Source organism: Barbus barbus (assembly GCF_936440315.1).
Source record: "Barbus barbus genome assembly, chromosome: 12".
NCBI lineage: Eukaryota > Metazoa > Chordata > Actinopteri > Cypriniformes > Cyprinidae > Barbus > Barbus barbus.
In genome coordinates, this window is record NC_136740.1 from 7,861,818 (window position 1) to 7,889,576 (window position 27,759).

The 27,759-nt window shown below is 37.2% G+C and overlaps 1 protein-coding gene across 2 annotated transcripts in view; it reads right to left on the minus strand.

Annotated features, from left to right (window-relative positions):
- Nucleotides 1-145: 145 nt before the first annotated feature.
- Nucleotides 146-27,759, minus strand: part of taf2 (TAF2 RNA polymerase II, TATA box binding protein (TBP)-associated factor) — a 67,477-nt gene continuing 39,863 nt past the window's right edge. Inside the window, exons 18-26 of one of the 2 annotated variants that reach the window (XM_079430585.1) lie at nt 27,381-27,491; nt 26,985-27,178; nt 19,345-19,484; nt 10,146-10,215; nt 6,204-6,313; nt 4,650-4,828; nt 2,308-2,466; nt 1,829-1,916; nt 146-1,710 (exon numbers count right to left, since the gene is read on the minus strand). In XM_079430585.1, coding sequence (XP_079286711.1) covers nt 1,445-1,710; nt 1,829-1,916; nt 2,308-2,466; nt 4,650-4,828; nt 6,204-6,313; nt 10,146-10,215; nt 19,345-19,484; nt 26,985-27,178; nt 27,381-27,491 — 1,317 coding nt within the window. In that variant the 3' untranslated portion in view covers nt 146-1,444. The remainder of the gene's footprint in view (nt 1,711-1,828; nt 1,917-2,307; nt 2,467-4,649; nt 4,829-6,203; nt 6,314-10,145; nt 10,216-19,344; nt 19,485-26,984; nt 27,179-27,380; nt 27,492-27,759) is intronic. The other variant, XM_079430586.1, reaches the window with a different exon arrangement.

Genomic DNA, 27,759 nt, shown 5'->3' on the forward strand with positions numbered 1-27,759 from the left:
GTCTAGGACCCCAAACAATCAAAGTAGATCACAACAGAACAGATGGAAGTCAAGATATAGTGTGTACATCTGAGTTATCCATACTAATGTGTTCTGACAAACATTATGAAACTCTCAAAGAACCAAAAAGTCATTACTGATTTTTGTACAGAGACCACTAATATTAATAATTTAATCACAATGAAAGGGCAGAAATAACATTTTAGCCATCTAGGAAAAAAGGTCAGTATTATATTTTGGCTTTTGTTCTTAAAGGAATAGTACACCTAAAACGGAAATTGTAACACCCTCAAGTCTCCATGAGTTTCTTTCTTCTGTTGAACACAAAATAAAAGATTTTGAAGGATGTTGGTAACCAAACTGGACCTACCATTGACTTCTACACATTGGCATTTTTTTTCAATACTATGGAAATCAGTAGGGACCCACAACTGTTTGATTATGCATATTTTCTCAAATATCTTGTGTTCAACAGAAGAAATTGATACAGGTTTGGCACAACTTGAGGGCAAGTAAATGACAACAGAATATCCATTTTTGGATTAACTATCCCTTTAATAACAGGGCACTCAATGTGCTTGGCAAACACTAATTTCAACAAGCTTACAGCAAACAATACTATATCCATTTGATCATCTATATTTGTTTTCTGGTATTCACTTGACAGATTGCCCCATACCACAAACATACATATGTGTAAGCATGATCGTCTGAGAAATAATGAACAATGACATTTTTGCCTATTCATCTAAATTGAGTTCTAGTTTGGAAACTGAAGTTCAAACTCATGAACACACGCTAGGAAAAAGTTTTTTGGTAACAAAAACAATGATAAAAAAACTTCTTTGTGGACTTATGCAAACAAAACATCAGTGAAAAATAACTTCCTAGTAAAATTTCTACAATGGAGACAACAAACAAAAGGTGAAGTAGGTAAAAATGATTTATGGCTCAAATTAGTATATTTTAAAATGAACAGTAATGTTACGTTTAAAAAAAAAGTACCAGATACTATACCATATGTTCAACTGACCCTTCACAATTTAAAAGTTGCAAATGAAGACTATTTAAAAATTTAAAAGACTGCTCAAGCCAAGTTGACCATAGAGCCCACAGTGTGAAATGTTCCCTCATTAAAGTCCTTAAAGAATGTTGAAAATTATCTTGAGATTCAGTGGGAGGAAGCAACCCCAGTGGTCCAGGATGGTGAGGGTATGTGAACCTGTGTGTGTTTGCTGTTAAGAGGCCACAAAACAGGCAGCTTTACGTGTGGTCAGATGATATTGCGGAACAATCCTTTACTTCTTGTGTACTGTACAAACTCTTTCCTGTCTTTACAGTACTGAATAATTTGTAAAACAAACAGAACAAAAACATCAGAAATGCTTAAAACAATGTGTATTTTAATGTTAATTCAGACTACTTTTGCTGGCTGATACCATTATCAGTCAGACAGAGATGGAGAACAAATGGAGCGGCCACTGGCAGGGCTGTTACTAAAGGCGTGAGAGTCTCTATCTTTATCTTTACTCTCATGCTTGTGTTTGTGCTTATGTTTGTGTTTGTGCTTCTTCTTCTTCTTCTTGTGCTCATGATGATGGTGGTGGTGATGATCTCCATGTTTAGAGGATGTGCTCTCTTTGCTCAGTGTGGGCATGGGTGTTCCTGGCATGGACAACATGGCTTGCTCCACTGAAGATGGTTCTTTACCTGTAAAAATGAGAGAAAAGTTGAAGCAATGTCCTGATGTCTATCCAGAGATAAGACAGACTGTTTCAGCTATGTGGTTGATAGTCTGTGTAGAAATAGTACAGTATTTGTGTCATGCCTGGAGTTGAGGGTCTCTCCAACATGTTCAGGTGGTGGTAGATGAACGCCTGGCTGTCATGAACTGTGTCCATATCAATATCTTCCTCCTCATGGGTGGGAAACAGACAGAAGTTGAAAAACATTACAGTACACTACAACATAAGATGAAGTGATTTGGCACTAAATACACATTTCAAATTTTTAGAGAACCGTAACATCTAATTATAACCACGCTATTGAACATATTTGTGTTTAATAGAACATTTATATCTATTGATGAATTTAAAACAATGTAAAGAATGCGGAAGAGTATGCAATTGTTTTTTGTAAAAGACCTCTGTATTTAATATGCATTCTATATGTTGAATCTTAATTATGAGATCTGTAAAGCAGCTACTGCTACTGTAAGACCAGGTCTCTCTCTTGTAAAAGAGATCACTGATCTCAATGGGTCTATCTAGTAGAAAAGTCAAATAAATTTCAAAGCCAATTGCTCACTTTGCTTTTAACAGATGCTTTAGCACTGGGCTCCTCTTGCATAACTTGTCCGGGTTCAGGGGATGAACCTAATGGAGTCTCTGCCTTCCTCTTTAAACCCTGTGGGGCCATGGCCACACCACTCAATGCTGGCTCCATGACAACATGCTCCTCCTCCAGCTGAGAATGATTAATGAGAAAGAAAATAATTAAAATTATGTTTAACAAGCAGGTGGAACATTTTTTTCCCCCAGTGCTTGCAGGGAGTAGTACTGTATTAATCTTTAAGCATTATGGTATGAGTTTCTTTTAAACCAGCTAACACCATGAATTAAATTCAATAATTTGAATTTAACATATTTGCATTTAACCAACAATGGCCACGCTGACGCAGCATAGTGTGTATAGCTGTGTCCAAAACCATTAGCAATAGCCTTGCTGCTATTCTGCCCAATCAGTCAGTGACTGTCTGAGACAGCATTTATTATTTAAAACACCTTCTTAAAGATAGTGGTTACGTATTAAATGGCAAATAGCTAACTGGATTCAGCATTGTAGTAGTTCAGTGACTAGGAAATTTGCTAAGTTTGACTATTTATTTACATCACTTTTCACCTGTCTAGACATGAAATGCATAGAATTGAAACCACTTCAATTAATTTTAGCTGCATATCAGGAATACTTCCAAGACACCATCATTTGTGACCCTGGACCACAAAACCAATCTTAAGTCTCTGGGGTATATTTGAAGTAATAGTCAACAATACATTGTATGGGTCAAAATTATCGATTTTTCTTTTATGCCAAAAATCATTTACATTTACATTTATGCATTTAGCAGACGCTTTTATCCAAAGCGACTTACATTGCATTCAAGTAACAGTTTTTACATTTTATCAGCTCTGGCTTTCCCTGGGAAATCCCTGGGATATCCCACTTGGATATCAATTAAAGATAATGTTGCATGAAGATATTCTGAAATTTCCTACTGTAAACATATCAACATATCAAACATATCAAAACTTATTTTTTGATTAGTAATATGCATTGCTAAGAACTTAATTTGGACAACTTTAAAGGGGATTTTTTTTGCACCCTCAGATTCCAGATTTTCAAATAATTGTATCTCGGCAAAATTGCCCTATCCTAACAAACCATACATCAATGGAAAGTTTATTTATTCAGCTTTCAGATGATGTATAAATGACTAGTCTATGACTGGTTTTGTGGTCCCGGGTCACATTTCACATTTAATGATCTACAACAAATTGAATATCCAACATGTGCCGGACGAGAGCCAACGGGTGGAACACACCAAACAAACCAACCCGCCAGACGCTCGTCGACGCACAGAGAACTCTGATTGGATGTTCAGTTTAGAGAACGAGTCAGTGCTCGAGAATTAAAGGGAAAGTGATGAAAACAAGTAAGTAAATCAAGGCAGCACAGACAGAGGGATGTTCTAATGTTACGTGATCTTACCCAAGCATTCCAATATGTGAATATTTTCATAACATGAGCTGCTTAAAATTAAAGTTAACAACATAACTGATATTCAAAATGGTAAGCAAGCGCTGCTTTTTTATGTTTTGTATAACTGCGTGATACATCCCTGTTTCGCTTTCTCATTTTAAAATGACGAATATTGAAAGTTACGTGACATGTGGCCAAGTGAACCGCCTTCTTGATCACGGTGTCTCCCCTGCCAGGTAAGTAATATATATACACTATATATATATATTATTGATAGCTGCTAATATAGACTGCTCATTCCTCTCACGCAGGAGCAGAACAGATGTGTTAGTTTGCAGTCGGCTGTAGTCCGGTGTGTTCAAGCGCAGATTTTGGTCCAGACGCTGCCACATGAGGCGACAACACCATCGGCTTTTGTTGCCGCTAGTTCTTTGAAGCCGGCTTGGTGTGTCCTGGCCTTTACTCTACCTATGTTTCACCTCAGTAGCTGTATAAGTGCTTTGCAATACAATAGTGCAAGACACGTCTACACTGATACAGCCTGTGGTTTGATTCTGGTTTGTAGCCAAATGAAAACAAGACGTGTGCTGAGTGTCATGGCGAAGCATTTCACACAAAACCAGTCTGTGTAACTAAAATCTAAACTTAACTAAAAGTTTAACATGATAATTTTGATACCTTGCAAGCACTTTTATTACCTTCAGGAAATGTATGTTTGCATAAATCATTATATAACTCAATCAGTGAATGTGTTTGCACTCAACTTTATGCACTAATAAACTTTCATTCCATTTTACTTTTAATTTTAAGCAACAATAAAAAAATAAAATAAAATAATAATAGGACTTTAGGAATTTAAGTGTGAAGTTTATAGTGCTGGTTGTGGTCACCTCTGGGCCTCCAGGGCCCTGCTCAGATTTGATGGTGGGGTTGAGAACTGCTTTCTTCTCCTTCAGGTTAAGCACAAGACCCAACTCAGGTAGTGGCAGACAGGAGGGTCGCGTCAGCCCAAACAGAGTGTAATACAGATTCACTGCATCGCATCGCAAACGCCAGTCATGACAGGTACCTAAGGCACATACAGAGACAGACGTAAATTGCAACATACTACATTTCTAAGTGAAAAATTTAAATAAAATCACCAGACTGGCAATTTAGTGAAAAATGTATGCACATCTAAGGCATGCATGATGCAAGCATGGCATGCATTCGATTTTAAATAATTCAATGGTTGATAAATGACTCTGTATATATTGTTTTCCTAAAATGTGGTCAACAAACTTGGAACTACTACATACTATTGCAGCCATAGAAAATTAATAAACACCTCTGCAATGCCATGAAAAAAACTAATTTGCATATCAACAAATTGTGGGGAAGTTCAGTGAAGTCGATCAACTAAGGAAATCCCTCTCTCTGTGGCAAACATGCAATCAGCTACAAACATTACAGAGAGAAAATGCTTTTATTTCTGAGACCTAAAACATGTCTTGGTAATGGTATGAGATGGTGAATAAAAATTCACAACTGGATTTAAAAGCAAATTATGCACAGAACCTAATGCAACAACACCATTTTCATGGGCCATTTTTAAAACTGAAAAAACAAAACAAGTAAAGCATGCAGCCATGCATTTTGGAGAAAATACTTTGTTCTTGGATCGTTTGTGTGTGTATTAAACAAAATAGCAACTTCAAAAAGCACTGGAGAAACCACAGCATAAGAACTGAGAAAAAAAGATCATGGGGTAAAATATTACAGTTTTTGACCACCACCTACAACCACTTAAATCAGATATACGAGAACTGACTTTCATCACAGCTGGCAATGGCTCAGCATTTGTACTGCCAAGAGTGATTGCAAACCCAGAATGAACAGAAGTGTTTTATCACAATAAATCTTTTCACAGTGGGAGCAGAACAAGACCTCCCTGTCAAAAAACAAACCAAGAAAATGCTCACTACAGCAACAGATTTTTAAGAGTCTTTTAAAACACTGCCAGTGGTTGCAAAAAGTAGATTTATGCAAGTTCCTGAGAAAAAACAGCAATAATTAAGAACAGGTTACAAAGTAATATGGGTTCAATGGTATTGATTTACTGTCTTTTGTGTTTCAGGCCAATAGTTCCTTACCAGTTGAGAATCTGAATTTAATTGGATTATCTGCATGTAAAAGTGTCCTAGGTTTCTGAGGATGAATACATGTAAGAATTCTGGGAGACATTTTTTAAAACAAACCACCTGGAGAGTTGCATAACATTAATATTGGTGTAATGTATATTGACTGGGGTTCACTAAATGTGAGTACATATTCACAAAATGCTGTCTATAAACATGGAGATTGTTTGGGTTTTTGGCCTAGTCAACTTTGGTAAATTGATGGATTAAATCCATATAAGCACCACAAGAATTTATGAAGAGAAAAATTCAATGTGTGCATTCTACCTGAGTTCATCAGCTTCCATAGTTGGTCCACTAAAGCTTCATTACACAACAAGGAATCCGCTGCTTTGGTGAAAGGTGGATTCTTGGCAAGCATGCTGAGAATCTCATGCCTAAAGAGGGCAGAATGATCAAAATCTAAAATAAATCCAACAAAACATACAGTAGTTAAATAATATAAATATATATATATATATATATATATATATATATATATATATATATATATATATATGACGATTCATCTCAGGATTCTCCAATATAACAGTTTAGTGGAACAATTACACCACAGTCCCATTTACATATTTTTTATTTTTATTTTTTTGCTGTCAGAACAAGCCAGATTCAAGTTAAGCAGACAGTTTGTATCAGCATGCAGCTGAAGATACAAATTGAGCACACACAAAAAAATTGAAAATAATTTCAAACTGAATGTAATGCATATTTTTGAGTTGGGAACAATGTGTTTAAACAAGTTTCCCCCAAAAATGTCAAGTGGCACAACCAAACATTTGTAAATGTATATGTATATTCCTAATTTTATTTCGAAGTGAAATCTTAGCAAAGTAAACTGTAGAGTCTCTACAGTGCCTAACACATTATTTGCATTATAACGGCTGGGTATTTAGTATCTTCAGCATCTTATTTTACTTTTAAATACAGAAGAATAATGACATAACTACACAAATAAATGCATTTAATACAGTAACTTCTCACAAACTAGTTTTCAGCCATTTTTTCAATTTGACCTGTTATCTGTTTGTTTAAATGAAGGATTTACATGGTTGCACCACCTGAAAACAATAATAATGACAGCAAATATGCTGAATACTGTTTTTTATGTCGGCAGCCATATCACCCTGTAGCCCAAGACTGGTTGTCCACTAAAGCTAAGCAGGGTTGAGCCTGGTCAGTACCAGGATGGGAGACCTCCTGGGAAAACTAGGTTGCTGCTGGAAGAGGTGTTAAGCCCGGCTAACACTGTGCGATTTTGGCCACGATTTGGTCGTCTGAGACAAATTTTGAAAATCCTAAAATCCTAAAAGATTCCTATAATCCTAGGCTAAAATCGGTTGTCTAGATCGCTGGTTTGACATGTTCACCGACAGCCGATTAATGGCTGTTGCGATCAATTTTTTCCTCCGATTAAATTCTGGCAGTGTCAGAAGATTTCAGACACTTTCCTGCAGTGTGACATCTCCTACGACGACTGTCAAACCAAGAACCAATAGGAGCACTGAACTTGATGACACAATTAGCGCGACAACTTCAAACCATTCATTATTTGTAAAAAACAATATATGTACAAAGTAAAGTTTACTTAAAGTTTATTTATTAAGGGGCAGGATGTTTAAACTCGAATAACAAAATTACCTCAAGTTCGCTCTGTAGAACTAGAAGTCCATAAAGTCCTCTTTTGCCCAGCCATGACTTGCTCTACACACGTCGTCTTTTTCGTTTTTTTTTTTTTTTTAACATCAAGGCATGTAATTAATAAAACTAACGCTACACGTTGCTGTTGTTTGCTAGCTACCATTATAGCGAGAGAACGCGGGTCACGTATTGATGACGTAAAACTCCGGACAAGTCTTCTTGAGTACGTCCGTTTTTGTCGCGTCTTGACTGTCGTACAGTCTGACATTAAGACAACTGAGATCCTACAGTCTGACATGGGGATCATGTTCGTACAGTGTGACAAGCAGCAATCGCAAAAGATTATTAAAAATCGCACAGTGTGAGCCCGGCTTTAGTAAGACCAGCAGGTGCTCACCCTGTGGTCCTAATGCCCCAGTATAGTGACAGGGACAATATACTGTAAAAACTACCGTCCTTAGGATGAGACAATAAAACAAGGTCCTAACTCTCTAAAAATCCCAGGAAGTCTTTCGAAGAGTAGAGATGTGACCTCGGCATCCTGTCCAAATTTGGCCATTGGCCTCTGTCCATCATGGCGTCCTAATCACTAAGTGATGGTTGGCTTCATCACTCTGTCTCCTCTCCACCAGTAAGCTGGTGTGTGGAGTTCTGGCGCAACATGGCTGCCGTCACATCATCCAGATGGGATGCTGCACACTGGTGGTGGATGAGGAGATCCCCTTACAATGTAAAGCGCTTTGAGTGTCCAACCATGACTTCCTGTTCCACAGGATTATAATTATGAGAAACACAAAGGCCAAATTTATTGTGAGTTTGAGTGGCCAAAGACTCCAAGGATCACAGCTGGAGAATTTCCTTGATTTTTACAAATGTTTTATTTATTAAATCTAATCTTTTCTAATAAGTTTAAATAGATTTTTACCTTTTAGGGCATTTTTTAACCTTCATAAATCCATTTTTTTTTTCTAAAAGTGTACATCACCTTTTGAGTTAAGTTTTTACATTTAATCAGTCAATGAGACATTTGGGCTGTTACCAAGCAAATGGAGTATTGACAAAATTAATCTTTGCAATGCAGAGGTAACATAGAAGTTGCATCTGAATGGCATTTAGATGCTTTTACACTGTTTAATGCAGCTCAGAGGGACATAATGCTTTAACCTGTAGTTACAAATGCATAATGTTTTGATATTTTAAACATAAAACGCTGGCAATTGATGTTTGAAATTAATAAAAAAATTAAAAGATACTTTAAATGTGAAATTAAAACCACCAGGTGGCAGCAAGTCACTGTTAACTAAGTGAAGGATATTTTATAATAATGCTTACATTGATGTGTTTTTTTGTTCGCTCGGGCAGCCATGTTGCCGCAGCAGCCGGTTTATGCTGAGATGATTCATATCCCTTCGTTTGTAGTGTGGTCCCGAAAAATCTTTGTTTGAAGGGCTATCTGGCCCTTTCCCTTACCCCTCCAACAAAAAGTGAATCGAGACACCCCTACCCCTTCACGTGAACGTGCAAAACAGAGGGAAAGGGGAAGGGCTAAGGGGTAGAAATGGGATTGGGCCTTAGTCTCCTGTCCCTTTAATACCTGCAAGCATCTAATATACAGGCAAGTATCCGTTTTTCTCTCAACTGTTTACTGTCACTTCAGACAAACAACTGTGTTTATATGTAAATCTTATGTGTTTTTGACAGTATTAGTGTGAAAGATAACTTAGTCCAGTAATCAGGCGTGCTTTAGGTGTACGCGCTCAGAAAAAGCGCACGTCAGAACAGCAACGTTGAACAACATTTAACCGGCAAGGATTTAAGGCACATGCATGTAATGTACTTTTGTGATTGTGAATAAGTGCAGTGTCCCACGAGTGTAACTCTACTGCAGAGTTAACATTTGATGTAAATGTATGTTGTGTTGTACAGTATATTGAGACGGAAGCGACAGATGTGAAATTGATAGAATGTGCACTGTAGCACGATACTACGATATTTCTTCAAAATTAGATTGTGGAGATATTTAATCGACCCCTAATGGTGATTTAACAACAATGTAATCGTTGAGAAAATATTTTCCCTCCCTTTTCCTCCTCTAATAACTATAAAACATGAGAATATACTGCCATATTACTATTTAATCATTTGAAAGGTCTGACTACTGTGTAAAAGTAATAAAATAAAACGCTTAATTTTTCAATTATCTCAACAGCTTTAAAACAACTGGTATTTGTGAAATTTGTTTAGGAAAGGTTTCAAACATAAAATCATGCCACAGTATTTTATTTAGAATTTATCTTAAAAAACAAAATTTTTAATAGTTTTCTTAGTTTATTCATATGTTGGGATGGTTGCACCACTTGACGTTTTGGAGGTTTGAGATATCAAAACATAAAACAACATTTATCCTTTCCATGTACTGAAAACACACTCAAACTAAACCGGTGTTATCGAATAAAGTGATGTCATGAAAGTATTAAATGTTTAATTATTTAAAAAAAGAGTTTACAGTTATACATATATACAAACAAATAATACACAGCTGAAGACACAATGTTTGATATTATTACTGACCTTATGTAATGGACTGGATCATTCTGTACCAGATCCAAAAGCCACTGCAGTTCCCTGGAACTCCTATCAACTGCCAATTAAAAGAACATAAAATGCACATTTTACAAGACGTCGGCAACCTACAAAGCTCTCCTTCACTTACCACCCATTCAGGTCATGAAAGCATGCTGGCAGAGCTCAAATAACAAAGTTTATGTTCACTTCATGTTCCACAGAAGTTTCAAGAATATACAAATATATTCAGCACTGCTTATTATTATTTTCTTTGTAACTGTAAAGCCCTTTTCCTGTTACTGGAAAGCCTTGAACAGATGTGTCCAGTTCTGTTTAACCCTCAAGCATCCTTTGTATAGGAACCCTTAATTGGTCCTTCGTAGGGATGCACAATATTGGATTTTTGTCGATATCCGATATGCCAATATTTTTCATCTAATTTTGGCCGATACGATATATAAACTATAAACTATCAATTGCAGCATTTTTTCCAGAAAGATGCAGTGTTAACCCTAACATTTTATTTTAGGATTTAACATTTGTAGATGGTCTAAAACAGAAGAGTTGTAAAAATTCTGAAAATCTTTTAGAGCTCATGATTTGTTTAAAAAATAAAACATATTACACATTAATGAATAAATCAGTATATATAAAATTTACAAGTGTCATGTTTGTGATTTTTTTTCTCTTCTCCATTTAAGCTATAGCTTCTGACCATTAAATCAAAACATACTCATTATTTTATGACATTAATTACTGCTTTATTTAATCAGAAACAGTCTAAATGTTATTTGTGTAGGCTAGTTAACTTAATTTAATTAGAAGTAGGCCAACAGCGCCCCCTAAAGATAAAATCTTCTTACCGACCGAGTGTTAGGACCTGGGGGAGGCTGTCACTGCTGCCGCTGCACGTGCTGTTACGGTTTACTCTATCACACCGAACGTGTCATTCTGTAGTGCTTTCACAGATTAAATTCAGCACTCTAAATCAGTGAATCTAATCATCATTCAGACAGAACTTTGCTTCAAGAATGAGCCACACTGCTGACGTGATCTAATCACTAGCACACCCTGAGCACATGTGAGTTAATGTATTCCTCTTATCGGCAAGACATATCGGCATAATTTTTCATATCAGGCCTATATTTACATTTAAAGCCATTATCCGTCGATTCCGATATCAGTCCGATAATATTGTGCATCCCTAGTCCTTCATGGACAAATTTGGACACAAAAGTCTCAAGATGTGATCCAAATTTTTAATAAATTTAATAAATCTTATATATAATAAAAAGTTAATTAATGAAGTGAAGTGACATTCAGCCAAGTATGGTGACCCATACTCGGAATTCGTGCTCTGCATTTAACCCATCCAACGTGCACACACACAGCAGTGAACACACACACACACACAGCAGTGAACACACACACACCGTGAACACACACCCGGAGCAGTGGGCAGCCATTTTATGCTGCAGCGCCCGGGGAGCAGTTGGGGGTTCGGTGCCTTGCTCAAGGGCACCTCAGTCGTGGTATTGAGGGTGGAGAGAGCGCTGTACATTCACTCCCCCCACCTACAATTCCTGCCGGCCGGAGACTCGAACCCGCAACCTTCGGATTACAAGTCCGACTCTCTAACCATTAGGCCACGACTTCCCCTAATGCAATTTTGCGGGGGGTGGGTACCTCTAAAAGAAAATTTTTTATGTAAAATATGCTTCATTTTATATTATAATTACTATATTTTTTACTTGAGTAAAAAAATAGAATAATAATAATAAAAAAATAATTATGGGGCCAAGCACTACAGAAGCAAACATCAGACCAACTGCAGCAATGAGTAATAAAACCATTTTAAGATGATTTTAGTCAAAATGTTACGCCCCCTTACCGTATTGTGATGCCGTGTTCCGGTGCGACGACACAAAAACAATAAAACCCATTATAAACAAGGCATTTGTTGCATCCAGTGGGGACATAATTACTGATTATAATGACCTATACTGTCTTTTTAAACATTACCATGTCTGCATTTGTGATCAGAGAAATGATAAACAACAAGCACTATTCTACACTGCTCAAAACTCGCGTTTGAATAGTCAGTAACAGAAACGTACTTACAGGCTGCAAGTCAGAAGCGTCAGACCTCCGTAAAGTGCGCTGCACAGTGCACACACTCTAATATTTGGGTTGAACTGTTCTGGAACAGTGTTGTAAATACAACTTAACCACTGATTTCTAGTTGTGTGCTCTTTTGGATGCCCAAACAAAGTACTTTCACTTTCACAACAAAACACAGCATCTCCAGGACATGGCGCAACAATACTATAGCGAGAATAATAGTTCCACCTTCTTTCATTGCGTATACATTTGGGTGGTGTTTTGCAAATCTTCCCACACTGTGATGTAGACATGTGGGGGCGTGTTTAAATGAGCCGTTTTAGGGGGGCGTGGCAGAGTCTTAACTTTTAATATAGAATATCTCTGGTTTTGAGACTTTAGTCTTTGCAACTTCAGGGAACTTTCCAGCAAGTGGTTCTATAGGCTGCCATAAACTCAAGAGCGGAAGAGGAAGAGGAAGAAATAATCCCTTCGGCAATCTTTCTGTGCTTGGCCCCTAATAATAATAATAATAATAATAATAATAATAATAATAAGTTACTTTGGATAAAAGCGTCGGTCCCACTTTATATTAGGTGGCCTTAACTACTATGTACTTACATTTAAATTAATCATTTGGTACAATGCACTTATTGTGTACATACATGTTTTTACATTGTACTTATATTTTTAAAAATACCTATATATAATTACATCTGTAATTAATTTATGTAATTACATTTATAATTACACTGTTGACCCATCCCTTAAACCTTAACCCACCTTTAAACCTACCCATACCACCAAACCTGTCCCTAACCTTACCCGTATCCCACCTCAATAGCAGCAGAAGTGTTTTGCAATATAATATGAACACAATAAGTACATTGTACTTGTTTTTTGATGTAAGTACATAGTAGTTAAGGCCACCTAATATAAAGTGTGACCAAAGCGTCTACTAAATGACTAAATGTAAATGAAATCTAATGGATATAAGAGGTCCCCTACACACCTTCAGTGCTTGGCCCCTAATAATTACATTAAGTTCAGACAGCCAAAAAATTTGGTGACTCTGGTGACATATGATTCCATAATTTAAAAAATATCAATAGCCACTATATGGCAGTAGTACTCAATGGCTGCATATATGCATCAATGGCTATACAATATTTTGAATTTGGACTGCAATACCTAGTTCGACCTAGGTCAATCCTACATAAAGCAAGACAACAAAAGTCCAGGGTGCTCAGGGAGTTCAATAAGATATTTGGTGCTCTTTGGGGTCGGGAATTCAAATGGATGTAAAAAAGAGAAATCCAAGGCACTCTTCTTCAAAAATATTTAAAAAGCCTTTATTATACTGACTATTTCATGATAGAAAAGCTAGTGCTAGAGGCCTTTTTTTTTGCTTTTGTTAATTGTATAATAAAGAAAAAGAAAACAAATAGAATACAAAAAGATTAGAAAAGCTAGTGTTAGCATTTTTTTTAAAGAATATAATTTTTATAATGGAGAGTGCTAGAGTTAGAGGGTCAAATAAAGATAGAAGAGATGTGTTTTTAGCCGATTCCTGAAGATGGCTAAGCACCCAGCTGCTCGGATTGAGTTGGGCAGGTCATTCCACCAGGAGGGAACATTTAATTTAAAAGTCTGTGAAAGTGATTTTGTGCCTCTTTGGGATGGCACAATAAAGCGACGTTCACTTGCAGAACGTCGCTTCTAGAGGGTACATAAGTCTGAAGTAATGAATTTAGGTAAAGGGGTGCAGAGCTAGTGGTGGTTTTGTAGGCAATCAATGTCTTGAATTTTATGTGAGCAGCTATTGGTAGCCAGTGCAAATTGATAAACAGAGGTGTGACATGCATTCTTTTTGGCTCATTAAAAATTAATCTTGCTGCCGCGTTCTGGATTAATTGTAAAGGTTTGATAGAACTGGCTGGAAGACCAGCCAAGAGAGCATTGCAATAGTCCAGCCTGGACAGAACAAAAGCTTGAACAAGGAGTTGTAAAGCATGTTCAGAAAGAAAGGGCCTGATGTTGAATAAAGCAAATCTGCAGGACCGGGCAGTTTTAGCAATGTGGTCTGAGAAAGTCAGCCGATCAATCATAACTCCAAGGTTTCTGGCTGTGTTTGAAGGAGTTATGGTTGATGTGCCTAACTGGATGGTAAAATTGTGATGAAACTATGGGTTTGATGGAACCACAAGCAGTTCTGTCTTGGCAAGGTTGAGTTGAAAGTGATGGTCCTTCATCCAGCAAGAAATGTCTGTTAGACAGATGGAATGAGAGGTAGAGTTGAGTGTCATCAGCATAGCAGTGATATGAAAAGCCATGTTTCTGAATTACAGAACCTAATGATGCCATGTAGACAGAGAAGAGAAGTGGTTCAAGAACTGAGCCCTGAGGAACCCCAGTAGTTAGATGTTGCGACTTGGATACCTCACCTCTCCAATATACCTTGAAGGACCTATCTGAGACGCAAGACTCAAACCACTGGAGTACGAGTGTATGTTTGCTGGTAAGATGTGCTTGACAGATTGTGGTGTGGAAAATTGTGCACTGACGGTTTTAATTTTATTAATGAAGAACGCGGCAAAGTTGTCAGCTGTTAGAGTTGATGAAGGAAGGAGAAGAGGAGGACAAAGGAGGGAGGAAAATGTTTTAAAGAGCATGCGAGAGTTAGACGAATTGTTAATTTTGTTATGATAGTATGTCCTTTTAGCAGTGGAGACATTAGCAGAGAAGGAAGAAAGGATTGACTGATACACATTAAGTAGGATTTTTTGATTTGCAGTAGGACAGTAGGATTTTTTGATTTGCGCCACACCCTTTCAGCACCCCCCGAGCTTAGAATGAGGTTCGCGGAGAACATCAGACAGCCAAGGTGTAGAAGGGGTGGTACTACAACAAGCTTTCTTCTCAGGTTGATGACATCACAAACCATGAAATTTACATAAACCCCGCCCCTGGGAACATGCAACAAAAAAGGCGAAGACATGTTGCGCTGCTTTATAGAAGTGGAAGAGTTGTTGCCATGCCGTTAAAATCTATTCATATATGAATCGCGATTCTGTCTTCTAACATTTCAAAATCAATGTTCTAAAACAGCAGTTCTTAAAGAGATGGTTGACTTTTTTTCTAGGCTTGATTGTGTTTATGGGGTGCAGTCAAACGTGTTCATGCTTTATTTTTTTAAAAACGCAATATTTTCAAATCTCAAATCTCTCCGCTCGCAGCTGGATTCCCATTCACTCACAGAAAATGGACGTGCTCTCTATTGGTAAGACATTACATGTGCGCTCAAAAATGATCTTCTCTCCTGAATTTAATGTTGCAATAAGCGCAACCTGGAGTGTGGGCATCCACCGCCAGAAACATAAATTGTCGCACATGCCAACGGATGTAAATCAGTATTTACATAGAATAACAGTATAAATTTACCTATCTGTCTTGCACGTGTCCTGCATTGTCTGGTAAAAATCACATCTACTATCCTGAAACGGATCTATAGACAGGTGGTCACCCTAGTGCAGAGTAGTAAAATAATTAGCCTACTAATTTGAATCAGTAAATTTTAACGAAAACAATATATTATAAAAATGAAAAGGCAGCGTTTTTGTTTGTGATCAGATCAGCCGGTAAACTCCTGGACTGTCTAAGGATTCAGAAAGTGAATGCATTCAAACAGTAAGTTCAAAACCGCTCTAATGCAGAGAAAACACAGATTTCATCAGAGATGACGGAGATAACAGTAGGCTACTCACGAACAGGTGTCAGTAAAAAAATAAATATTCAGCAAGCTATCTGGCTTACAAGCACAAGTGGTTTATACTGTATGCTGGCTGAAGGGTTTTTAGATTACGTAGTAGTCAGTGGATTAGTAATTCTGGAACAGTCAGGTCAAGGTAGCTCGTTTAGTGGTCTTTTGGCGTCCCAATGTGTTCCTGTTTGGTATCGCAGATTGACTTGTGCTGTAAACTATTAAATGTAATTAAATGTAATGTAGAAACATTAATTTTATATGAAACTGCTTTGCAACAGTGTATTATAAAAAAGCGCTACAAAAAAATGTGAATTGCAAACAATTATTAATTAATTGATTCATTTATTTATTGTGGCACTATAGGCTATACATTCCTTGCAAATTATGAAAATTAAAAAGTTTAGTACTTTAGTTTGTATTTATTTTTGGGTGGGGGAGAGGGGTTGAGAATGGCCACTTCTTTTTTTCTACTTTAAGCATTGATTGGGTATCATATATTGCGTATCACACCAAAGTCAATTTCTGCGTATAAATCGCACGCCAAATAGAAACAGAAAATCGTGCTATTGATACGCATTTTCATGAGACAGGCCTCATTTGTTTTTTTTTAATTCCATATCTGTTAATGTATAACATGTATACATATAAGTTAATGTAATGACTTGTTTGATGATATTTGTCTTTGATTTATGGAGTAATGTGGATTTCTTAACGTGATAAATTAAAAGGATTTTTGTTAAAATAACAGAGCAATAACATACTTTTACATTATGCAAATGCATATACAATTTTTGTAACTTAAGTAGCTAATAACAATATAAAGAGACAGTTATTTAACAATATGTTAAGGAGTGGTAATATTTGTACAGTCTTACAGTTACAACCAGCCCTTTGATGGCAGCCATAATGTTGAAGTGGCCCTCAGTGAAAATGAGTTTGACACCTCTGGTCTGCACTAATATTCTCTGGGTCTTAATCGGGCTCAAATTGATAAGCAATATTGACGACGCCATTGTTTACAATACAACACTAAGCACATGCACTGAGGCGAGGGGCGTGACATTTCTGAACAAGCACTAGGCGGTTCAGATGAATACATTATTTTAAACGAGTCTACCCCGAAGTAGAGGCAGGTGTTGCTACAATTTATAGCAATATTTTCAGTATTTCAAAGAAGACAGGCTTTAAGTATAACTCCTTTGAATTAATGGTGCTTCATATAACATTATCCAGAGAAAAAAGTATTAATGATAAATGTTTGTACTTAAGACTTCTCTCTATTCCTTAGTAAAAACCTTGTCTCAGCAGCTCTGTGAATAGGTTAAGAGAAAACTCATAGCTAAAAACCTTTACTGCTATTTTGGAGAACTCTTAGCGGGAAGATAAAATGTTTTGTGAATACGGGCCCTGAATTATAATATTCCCCATTAATTTCCTATGGGTGCCCACTTTTGTCCACGGAGAACAAATTAAGATGTTTGTTTTTCAACCACTTAACTTTGTTGAATAGAGTCCATTTTGTGTGTGTGTGTGTTCAGGTGGAAAACAGGAAAAGTAGCCAAGTCTTGTACCACCCAGATTAAGGAAACCATTGAAAAAACAAAACAAATTTGTCCCGAAGGATGCTTGAGGGTTAAACAATGATCGAGTTGGCTTTTCAACACTCTATTTTCCATGTATAAACTTTCATGAATAAGGGCTTAAGGGCTGAGCTAATGCCCTGTCTAGGATATTTACAGCTGTATTGATGAACATGGGCGACTTTTGACTCTCGAGTCCGGGGGGGCAAAAAAAAATCAGCTGGACGCAAACTGCGTACACACTTCTGTATCAGCAGCAACAGAAGGATGCGCTATTCTACGTTATTTACGCTTTGATTTGAATGAAAATAGTGCATCCTTGTGTTGCTGCTGATACAGAAGCGCAGTTTGCGTCCAGCGGATAATATCTAAAATGGTGCTAAGCTGATGCGGAAAGACAGAGAGGAGACGAATTGTTGAAAAAAGTTGTTATTTTTCTTTTCTTTGTGTACAAAAAGTATTGTCGTCGCATCATAAAATTCAGATTGAACCACTGATGGCAGATGGACTATCCTGACGATGCTTTTCATACTCTTATGTGCCTTGACAGTGAGAGTTACTTGGCAGTCAACGGGACAGTCACAAGCCTCCCGGTTTTCATCCAAAATATCTTAAATTGTGTTCCGAAGACGATCGAAGCCTATACGGGTTTGGAACGACATGGGGGTAAGTGATTGACATTTTAACCAGAAATATGCTCGCTGCTTTTCTGATGTTAAAGTTTTCAGTGTCTTTTTCCCGTATCACTTGAAATGTGTCCGTTTTTAATCATTGTGGTGAGACACGTGAGGAAAAAATAAACGATCAGTTGTGGGACTATTCTGTCATAAATCGTATACCATTCATTTCTGAACTTTCTACCGTTCGTTACTGCAAATGAAATTACTGGTTGATATGTCCCGATCTCAATAAAGTTCATACACGCTTAGTCCGAAAACTGGATCTCACTCAGGACGCGCTGTCTGTGTAAGTTTGGCCAGGACCGCTTCCAGCATAAATCACATTTTTGTCCCGTCCATTGCTTATCACTGATATTTCGAGAATAAATCCAGCATCATTCCTGAAACTTTTCAGCATGTATGTGTCCGAAAAAAGAAAGTTTCATTCGAATTCTGAATGGTTTATAGTCTGGAAAACACACAAAGCGCGCTCCCTTTGTCACTAAAAGACTCACTTATCGAAGTTCTTCTCACAAAGTTCCGCTATAATCAAGCTCTCTAAACTACATAATAAATCTCTTATTTACATCACATCTGCACTTATGAGATGATTCACAACCATGCAAAACTCTGGCTCTTTCAGCAGTGAGTGAATTTATTTTGTTTTTATTTAACGATTCTGACTGGAGAAATGAACATATGTCTTTGATTGGCTACATTGCTCAATGTTGCAAAAACACGTTAAGATAGTTTTCCAGATATTTTCATTGCTTGTGCTTTCGTTTGAGGGTATTTAGCACCATGTAGTTCCCCCGTACAACCGGGCCTGCGCTGACATCGGGATTCCATGACTGACGATATAGGGGGCAACTGCCCAACCCCCCCCCAGTGTCGCCCATGAACATGAAGGTGGGTTTACCTTACTGACAATGAGACCTTTTGTGTGGCAAGAGCAGTTGCCATACAGCCTCTATAAAAGGCACACTAGTTGAAAGATAAAAATAAAATAAAATTACCAGACCAACTAAATGGGCCAAGTTTTCCTAACATGGAAAAAGACAGACAGAGAGAGAAAATTAGTGGTTAAAAGATAAAGTATGTACCTCTGGTATAGTCGATTACAGCCTCCAGTGCAGCAATCCTCACATCCACAAAGTGGCCATACTGAGCGTAGGACTTGAACAGGCTGGGGTCACTGGGGATGTGGCCGTTCTTCTGTAGCATGTGGATGGCCCGTAAGCAACTATAGCACAGAATTGACAAAAAAAAAAAAAAAAAACATAATATAATATATCATATAATTGTGCCTACATTTTTTTTTTTTTTTTAACCAAAACGATCATTTTACTGGCCAGTCACTGAGATAATGAATGCATCAATATTTTGGTTCAAAAGAATACCAAGACAAAGCAGAAATTAAATCTAGGCAAATGGTGGCTTTTTTGAAAAAGCTGAAAGGTACACTACATAACATTTTTGTTATATCATATCCATCTTCCAAAATGTATTTTGCCTTATCTTGAATCACTACAGCATGCCTATAAGTGTTTATTATTCAGACAAACCACAGCAAGAGTAGTCCAGTTCTGTTGTCACTCGCCATATAAATACAGTAAACATAACGAAAGCAGCTCAGGCTAGATTGCTCTTCCACAAGACGCATGTAGTTTTGTTTATTAACCTCTCTAGAGTGCCAAGGTATATACAGTGTACCTTGAAATATAGGGTAAACGTACCTATTAAGCTCACCAAAATCTACATTAAGACATTTTTAGTGCACAAGATATTGGTTTCAGTACAAAAAGTTATGTTAAAATAAAATATTAATCTCTCACACAAAAATATTTTATTTTAAATGACAAAAGCATTTCAATTAAGATATACATCATTAAATTCAAAAGGTCTGGCTGTGCTTAATGGGTACATTTCTGTACACACCCCTTAAGCTCACATCAAGTTTTATTAAAAACTCTTGTTTATTTTAAGGAAAATTTTTAAAGAATAATTGTAAAAATATATATTATTGAAGGTACAAAGTCAATCACAAAAAAGCAGAACACTAAAATCAAGCAACAAGGCATTCAAGTTGATCAGTTACAGTTGGGCAAAAAAGTATTTAGTCAAGTTCTCCCACTTAAAAAGATGAGAGAGGCCAGTAATTTTCATCATAGGTACACTTCAACTATGAGAGACAGAATGGGGGGAAAAGAATCCAGAAAATCACATTGTAGGATTTTTAATGAATTAATTAGTAAATTTCTCAGTAAAATAAGTATTTGGTCACCTACAAACAAGCCAGATTTCTGGCTCTCACAGACCTGTAACTTCTTTAAGAGGCTCCTCTGTCCTCCACTCGTTACCTGTATTAATGGCACCTGTTTGAACTCGTTATCAGTATAAAAGACACCTGTCCACAACCAGTCACACTCCAAACTCCACTATGGCCAAGACCAAAGAGCTGTCGAAGGGCACCAGAAACAAAATTGTAGACCTGCACCACCTGAACTTTTGTTATTGACCAAATACTTATTTTCCACCATAATTTGCTAATAAATTCTTTAAAAATCCTACAATGTGATTTCCTGGATTCTTTCCCCCCCATTCTGTCTCTCATAGCTGAAGTGTACCTATGAAGAAAATTACAGGCCTCTCTCATCTTTTTAAGTGGGAGAACTTGCACAATTGGTGGCTGACTAAATACTTTTTTTTTTCCAACTGTATATATTCATAATGAAGTGTCATTAAAGCACATTGCAATGTAAAAGTACAAGCCAGTAATGCCTGTGAAGTAATATGTTAGCGTAGCACACAATCTTATACTAACTGTGTTCTGTAGCATCTGTGCTGTTGCTAAAACTATCTTTTGGATCTAATGTAATTATTTCCCACATCCAAGTTCCAGTATATAATATGCAAAAGTCTGAACATTAATCTCTTAATTTTACAATAAGTAGTGAAACTTACCAAAATAAAGGCTTAAATATCTACAAAAACGCACATTTAAGGGGCTCCTCTTTTGCTGAAAGTTTTTAGACAGCTTTCAAAATGGCCGCCAGACAGTGTGAGCACATGGATAAACATATCTCAGCGTGCAATGATTTGATTTACTTGAAATTACTGGAGGTATATAGTAAACATATAAATTGGTTAAGACATCAAGTAGGATAATAAATTATTTTTTCTTTTTATAATCTGATCTCAAAAATGGAAGTGTGCTTAATGGGTACGTGAGTTTAATAGGTACGTTTACCCTAAGATCTGATAAAACAAAATAAAAGGATTATTAGGGTAGGACCCTTTTATTTCCGCGATGAAAAAAACGCAGACGGAATCACGAAATCCAGTAATAAAAATGGAATTTACAGTTTAACGTGGAATGTCTCGGAATTTGTCAAAGTTTGAATGAGTTAATCAAAAGTAGGTCATTACACCTAAATCAAAACATGATATGGATTAGTATCTGTACATATTAAGCTGCAAAAAGCCTATTTAAATATAAATCCTGCATGTTCTGCATGTCTCTGTATGAATGTATGGCGCAGACACTCGTTTTTGTTTACTACTCGTTAGGGCTGTCGCGTTTGGTCAATTCTATTCGAGTATTTGATTTAAAAAAATCAACAAGAATCCATGAAACGCATTATTAGACTGTTTTCCAAGGCAGCATGATATATTAATCCCATTTAAATATCATAATTAAGAATAATGTTATTGTGAAGTCACAAACGCTATGATTCAATTAAATAAAAATATGCAATGCAGGTTTAATATATGCGCTTGAATTATTTACATGCATGTAGGTTACGTACAGTATGTGCGTACAGTATATACTTGCTCAATATATTGAATCGTATTGTAATCGTATGGTAGATACAATTTGTTTTTTTTTTGAGGTTTCTGCAAATATCGTATCACTGGGTATGAGAATCGATATCGTATCGTGACGAACCATCCAATTTACACCAATAACTGATTGGCCATAACGCCCAGCCCTAGGTTGAATGATCTAAGATAAACTGGAGGCTGTAACTATTCAGCGTATTGGAATATTGTGTAACCTAAACAAATAGTCCAAACTAAATCAGGAAACTATTGCAGAACATGGGCCAGATTTACTAAACAGGGCAAATTAGCATTAGAGCACAATTTTATAAAAGTGCAGACGGGAGGAGAAAATTCTGTGGGTGATTTACTGAATGCGCACTTTAAAGAACACAGACGCAGCCAGAACATTTCCATAATGACCAGTGCAATCTACCAAGAGCAGCGCAAATTACCACCTACTTTATGCTTTTTTTGGGCATTAAATAACGGTGCAAATTTGACAAGCGCAAACGTTAGTAAATAGTGTTGCATGATTCATTTTAATACTCTCCTCCCATAAATTTTGCATCTGAAAGGGAAACTCCTAGAAATGCATATTCAATAAGGTCAGCCGTACTGTGTCCACAGTTATTGTGTCCATGAATGTTCATGATTGATATGAAAAGGCTTTCTGCAGGATTTTTAAGCACAAATTTTAAGACATAAGACTTTAAGACATAAGATAAGGTATATATTAGGGATTAATCATTAACCTTAATACTGCAAAATGCGTCTATTGCAGTGGCATATTCACCGGCATGGCAGGATGTGCAAAAGCCACTCAAAATGTCAGCTTCCTCACCCGGATTAAAGGGCATTTTAGTCTAAATAAAGGCTAGTAGCAGGATGAAAAATTAATAGATGTGATTATTATCATTTGATAAAAATGAAGAGTGAAAATAGTTACTTTTGGGATCATTGGTTGGCTGTTTCATATGCCGTCACCGCTGAACGTGCCTCTTTAAATGGTTTCATGGTGCTCGTTGTTGTATTTTAAAACATAATCGCAATGTTTGCAATCGACATTATTTGCCTTTAAAATAAAATTATCCCAAACGTAACTGCGGCTCGTGGGGCTGTGCCGCGCTGTCAGAGAACCGCTTCCACCGGTGGTACTGCGGCAAATCACACAGTTGTTCACATGAAACATTTTAATGTGAGTATGACACAAGTGAGGTACAAAGAGAAACAATGGGTTAGCAGGCAAATGTTACATCATGACCATGCTTTTGCATTCATGCTGTTCGATACATTAAAAGCCATACGTGGCTTTGTGTTCTGTTTTGCCGATTGATCCCGAATTTCCATGACTTTAATAATAATTTATGGTTTCTTTCCAAATCACAGGTTTATTTTATTGTCGTTCACTTTTAAACTGTTTTCGCATCTCTTACTGCAGTAAACATGAGGGAATGAAAGATTTCATATGACACTGCTAAAAAAAAAAATATTTTGTGTATTTGGTGTAATGCAATGTGTTTATGTGGTTTAAGGTTAAAAAACACATTATTTTCCACATACTGTACATTATTGCTGCTCCTCTATGCTCCGCCTTTCTGAAAAGCGTCAGTTTTTACAAAGCTCATCGTTCTGAGAAGCGAGGTGTGCTCTGATTGGCCAGCTATCCAGTGCGTTGTGATTGACCGAATACCGCAAGCGTGTGACGGAAATGTTACAACCCTAAACGTATTGTGATGTTGTGTCCCGGCGCGACGACACAAAAACAATAAAACCCATTGTAAACAAGGCATTTGTTGCATCCAGTGGGGACATAATTACTGATTATAATGACCTATTACTGTCTTTTTACGCGTTGCATCACGCCGCGTTAACATTACCATGTCTGCATTTATGAGCGGAGAAACGACAAACAACAAGCGCTACTCTACACAGCTCAAAACTCGCATTTGAATAGTCGCAAATTCTTTAAATATGAAAACACACTTACAGGCTGAGAGTCAGAAGTGCTAGACTATCCTTGCAATGTTGGAATTGCCCCATTAACCCCTAAAGGGAATAAATACTAGATGGGAGGATAATACATATTTCAATACTTTCTCTCGCAGTTATATCATTGGGTAATTATACTGTATTGTATATAATTGCGGGCATCAGGGAGCCGCTATTATGCAGGGCTCCAGACAAAAAAATCGAGTAAGGAGCCAATGGCTCCTATAAAAGAAAAACTTAGGCGCCAAATTATTTTTTTAGATGCCACAGAATAAAAGTGGTTTATTTTATTATTATCATTTTATTTTTCCCCCCTATTTTAACATTTCAATCATTTTGTCATGTGTTTATGTCTTATCTTTTCTAGGCTTTATTAGCATTTTAATCCATCTTGTAGATGATCAGGTCGACCGGGGGACTAAGGTTCACTTAAACTGTGAATTAAATGTCTTTTACAACTTGAAATATACAGTCACAAAGAATTGTTCGTTACACAGAATCTGTACCAATATCATGGACCATAAGCATCACTTGGCAACTGAGTGCAGTGCAAATGTTGTCAAGTCTTTCACACATTCAGTCTGTTTTTCTTCATTAGTAAAATGCTATTTTATAGGAGGAGTTGAATCATGTACAACAGAATAAGTAAAAATATTAATATGCAACAGCGCATAAATATAGCAAAACGCTCCTCTTTATAGTTATTTTTCTAGCTGACTGATGAGTTTATGGACACTGGGTGGTTATTCTGAGGTAAATGTATTACAATGCAATGTTTACAAGCTTTATACATTTCCTCAGTTTGAAACACTGAAGGAGCTTTTACATAAAACATTTCAGTAAGTTCAGTAAGCCAGTATAGGCTTTCTTATTGCCTACCTTTTGATCATGTTCATTTCATACTATAGTAGTAAATCGAAATATATAATGGGTTCACTTGCTGCTTTAACTGAGGTGCTAAAGAGATCGCGCCTGAGCATTAAGTGCGATACTCTCCGCTCGTGCGATCCGGACGCATACACGAACCGTGTGGACGCGGGGTACTGGTGTTTATATTACCCAAAGTGTGCGCTTGTGGTCCGCATTAAAGAGCACCCAAACCGCATAATTTGAATTTCGTAGCATTTTAAAGCTGATACTTTGTTTATTAAAAAGTAAGACAGCACAAAGCTGTCCGAAACCCATTCGAGACGGATATAAATCCAATCGCTCGAAGTACTTCAGGAGGTGGTCTGAACGAAACCGGACAAGTGTAAATGCATCTGGTTGTTGAAACCACATATGGTAATTTTACTCCTCCCATAATATTAAAGTAATAGACGTGTGAGATCGTTTTATAGCCTATATGGCATGTTATAGTCAGATATGACAGCGCAATGCAACACGCATCACCGCGGATGAGTAGCGGAGTATTTCTTCAGCAAGCGACGCGCAAACTGAATGAACCTGAAAGTAAGTCGCAGACGCTCAACACACAATCTTCTTCATTAAAAGTAGCGAGACTAGCCTATCTTTCCAGTGCTGATGCCGCGCGCTCTCTTATCGCGGTCTCTGATATTGAAATTAGCTGATAATTAATAAAATTATCCATTGCTTTCATTGACGTGAACTCCGTTATATTTGCATATGAAGCGGGAATTGAAGAACGGATTTATATCCGTTTTGCGAAGACACATTTATGTGGCCAAGTGTAAATGGGGAAACGTTTTAACAAATCATATAGATATCCGATCAGAGAAAATGCATGAAGTGAGCAGGTGTAAACAGGCCCTTTCAGGTCTCTCTCACTGCGTTCAGCAGACTGTGTGGCAGAGAAGAGGACTGTTTGAAACTCTTTTCAGTAAAACTTTGATGCGCATCGTCTTATGTAAGTTTAATACGTGAACATAACAAAAGATGTGAGCGCAAAACAATCGGGAAAAAAGTCCTTTCATGCAAATTATATATAGTCGCCAGTGGCGACCTCAGCAAAAACTTCACTCGCAAATTAATATTTTTGGTCGCAAATGCGACCATTTTAGTCGCAGTTTGGAGCCCTGTTATGCCAGGCATTGAAAGCACGATTGTTTTTTAGTTTCACTTTCGAGATTCGCAATCGCGAGAGTTACTCTGTTTAGATTATGGAGCGGCAGTACTTACCACACATTTTACAAGATTAGATGTTTGTGAGTGGTGCTGAGGATCTGCAAACCATTCGCCATTGTCCTCAGTCATCTCTCCTTACTCTGTTTATGTGGTAAGTGAAATTTTAGGCAACCGTTAGCGATCGTTGTGTGTTTCCCGTGTCTTTCTGAATATGGATTCACGCTTCGGGCACACCCCCTAACTCCCCCCGCCCCCCGATGTCATCGACCTTGTTTCATTGTAGACATCGTCCAATGCCAATTTTGTAGATATCGCCCAACCCTATTGGGCGGTGTTATGCAAATCTTCCCACTTATTGACAATTAATCGATCGTTGACAAAAGTTGTAGGAATGAATTTTATGTATAAATCTGTCCTGCTAATTTCCGCAGCCCTGTCATATGAAACAATTATCTGCGGAAATTAAACATGACTAAGCTACTACATTTCGATACAAAAGAACTTTGTGTTGTTTCTATTTTAATGTACTTTTATAGTTTGGATCACATTAGAAACGTAGTTTGTACATTAGTAAATTATTTTCGGAAAAGATCCAGCCCTGTCACTGTCACTAACTCGTCTAACACTAACTTAAAAATAAAAGGTGAACCTTAATTTACTTGTACCATTTTTATTTCTAAAGTATTAGCCTATATAGTTTAATAGGAGGAAGTTTCATAAACTTGGCAAATTCATTTTTCAGAAGTTTGTAGGTACAGACATCTGTATGGGCATTCTTGGCAATCTTTTCATGAGACCCATCTAAATTTCTACAAATCACATGCATGTAAAAGAGATCACATACCTGACAGTTATGGTGTTACAGTAGCTCGGCAGCAGTTTTTCCATGTTAAGAAAGCGTGTGATTTCCTCCAAGATCAGGCGAACATCTGTGTTTAAGTTGTCCACTGTGCGCACCTCGTTATTAATGCTGATGGCATGAGTCATTGAATTTGTCAGGGCATCAATCAGCTCAGCACGATAGTAATTATCAGAAAACTGCAGTAGAAAACAACAAAATGACAACAGTTCTGTGATGTTACCTCTGACAAGTGATTTATGTAAATAAAGACAGCAATGTATAGAAAAAAACATGAGCTTTCAGGTTTACATCAATTAGGACACTTGCAGCATGTAGCCTTCTACCTTTCATCAAAATGCTGATTTCTTTTCAACAAACCAATTTTCTTTGCTCTATTACCTTGTTCTTCCGATTGTCATTGTATTTGATGAGGTCCAGTATAAAGTTGAGGACCTCTTTGGGACAAAGGTTCTGAACATCTCTGAGCAGAGCCATGGCCACAGGCATAGTCTACATGAAAAGAATGGTCAAGTCTACTTTAGTGTCATTCTAGCAACAGCTGTGGTGCAAAAGATTGACAATAGTGTTCAGCCCTCTTCCTTGAAATAGAAGTAGGTGTCAGGGTTTCGACAGCCTGATGTGTTGGCCCATAAGCTGCAATATATCCACTGAGATGGTAACAAAGAAAAACGTTTGCGGAAGATGTGAGTTGGATCTTTGGTGGTGATGCTGTGAGCCTTGTTCAAACAGTGTTAATGCCAAATGCCTGATATGGCAG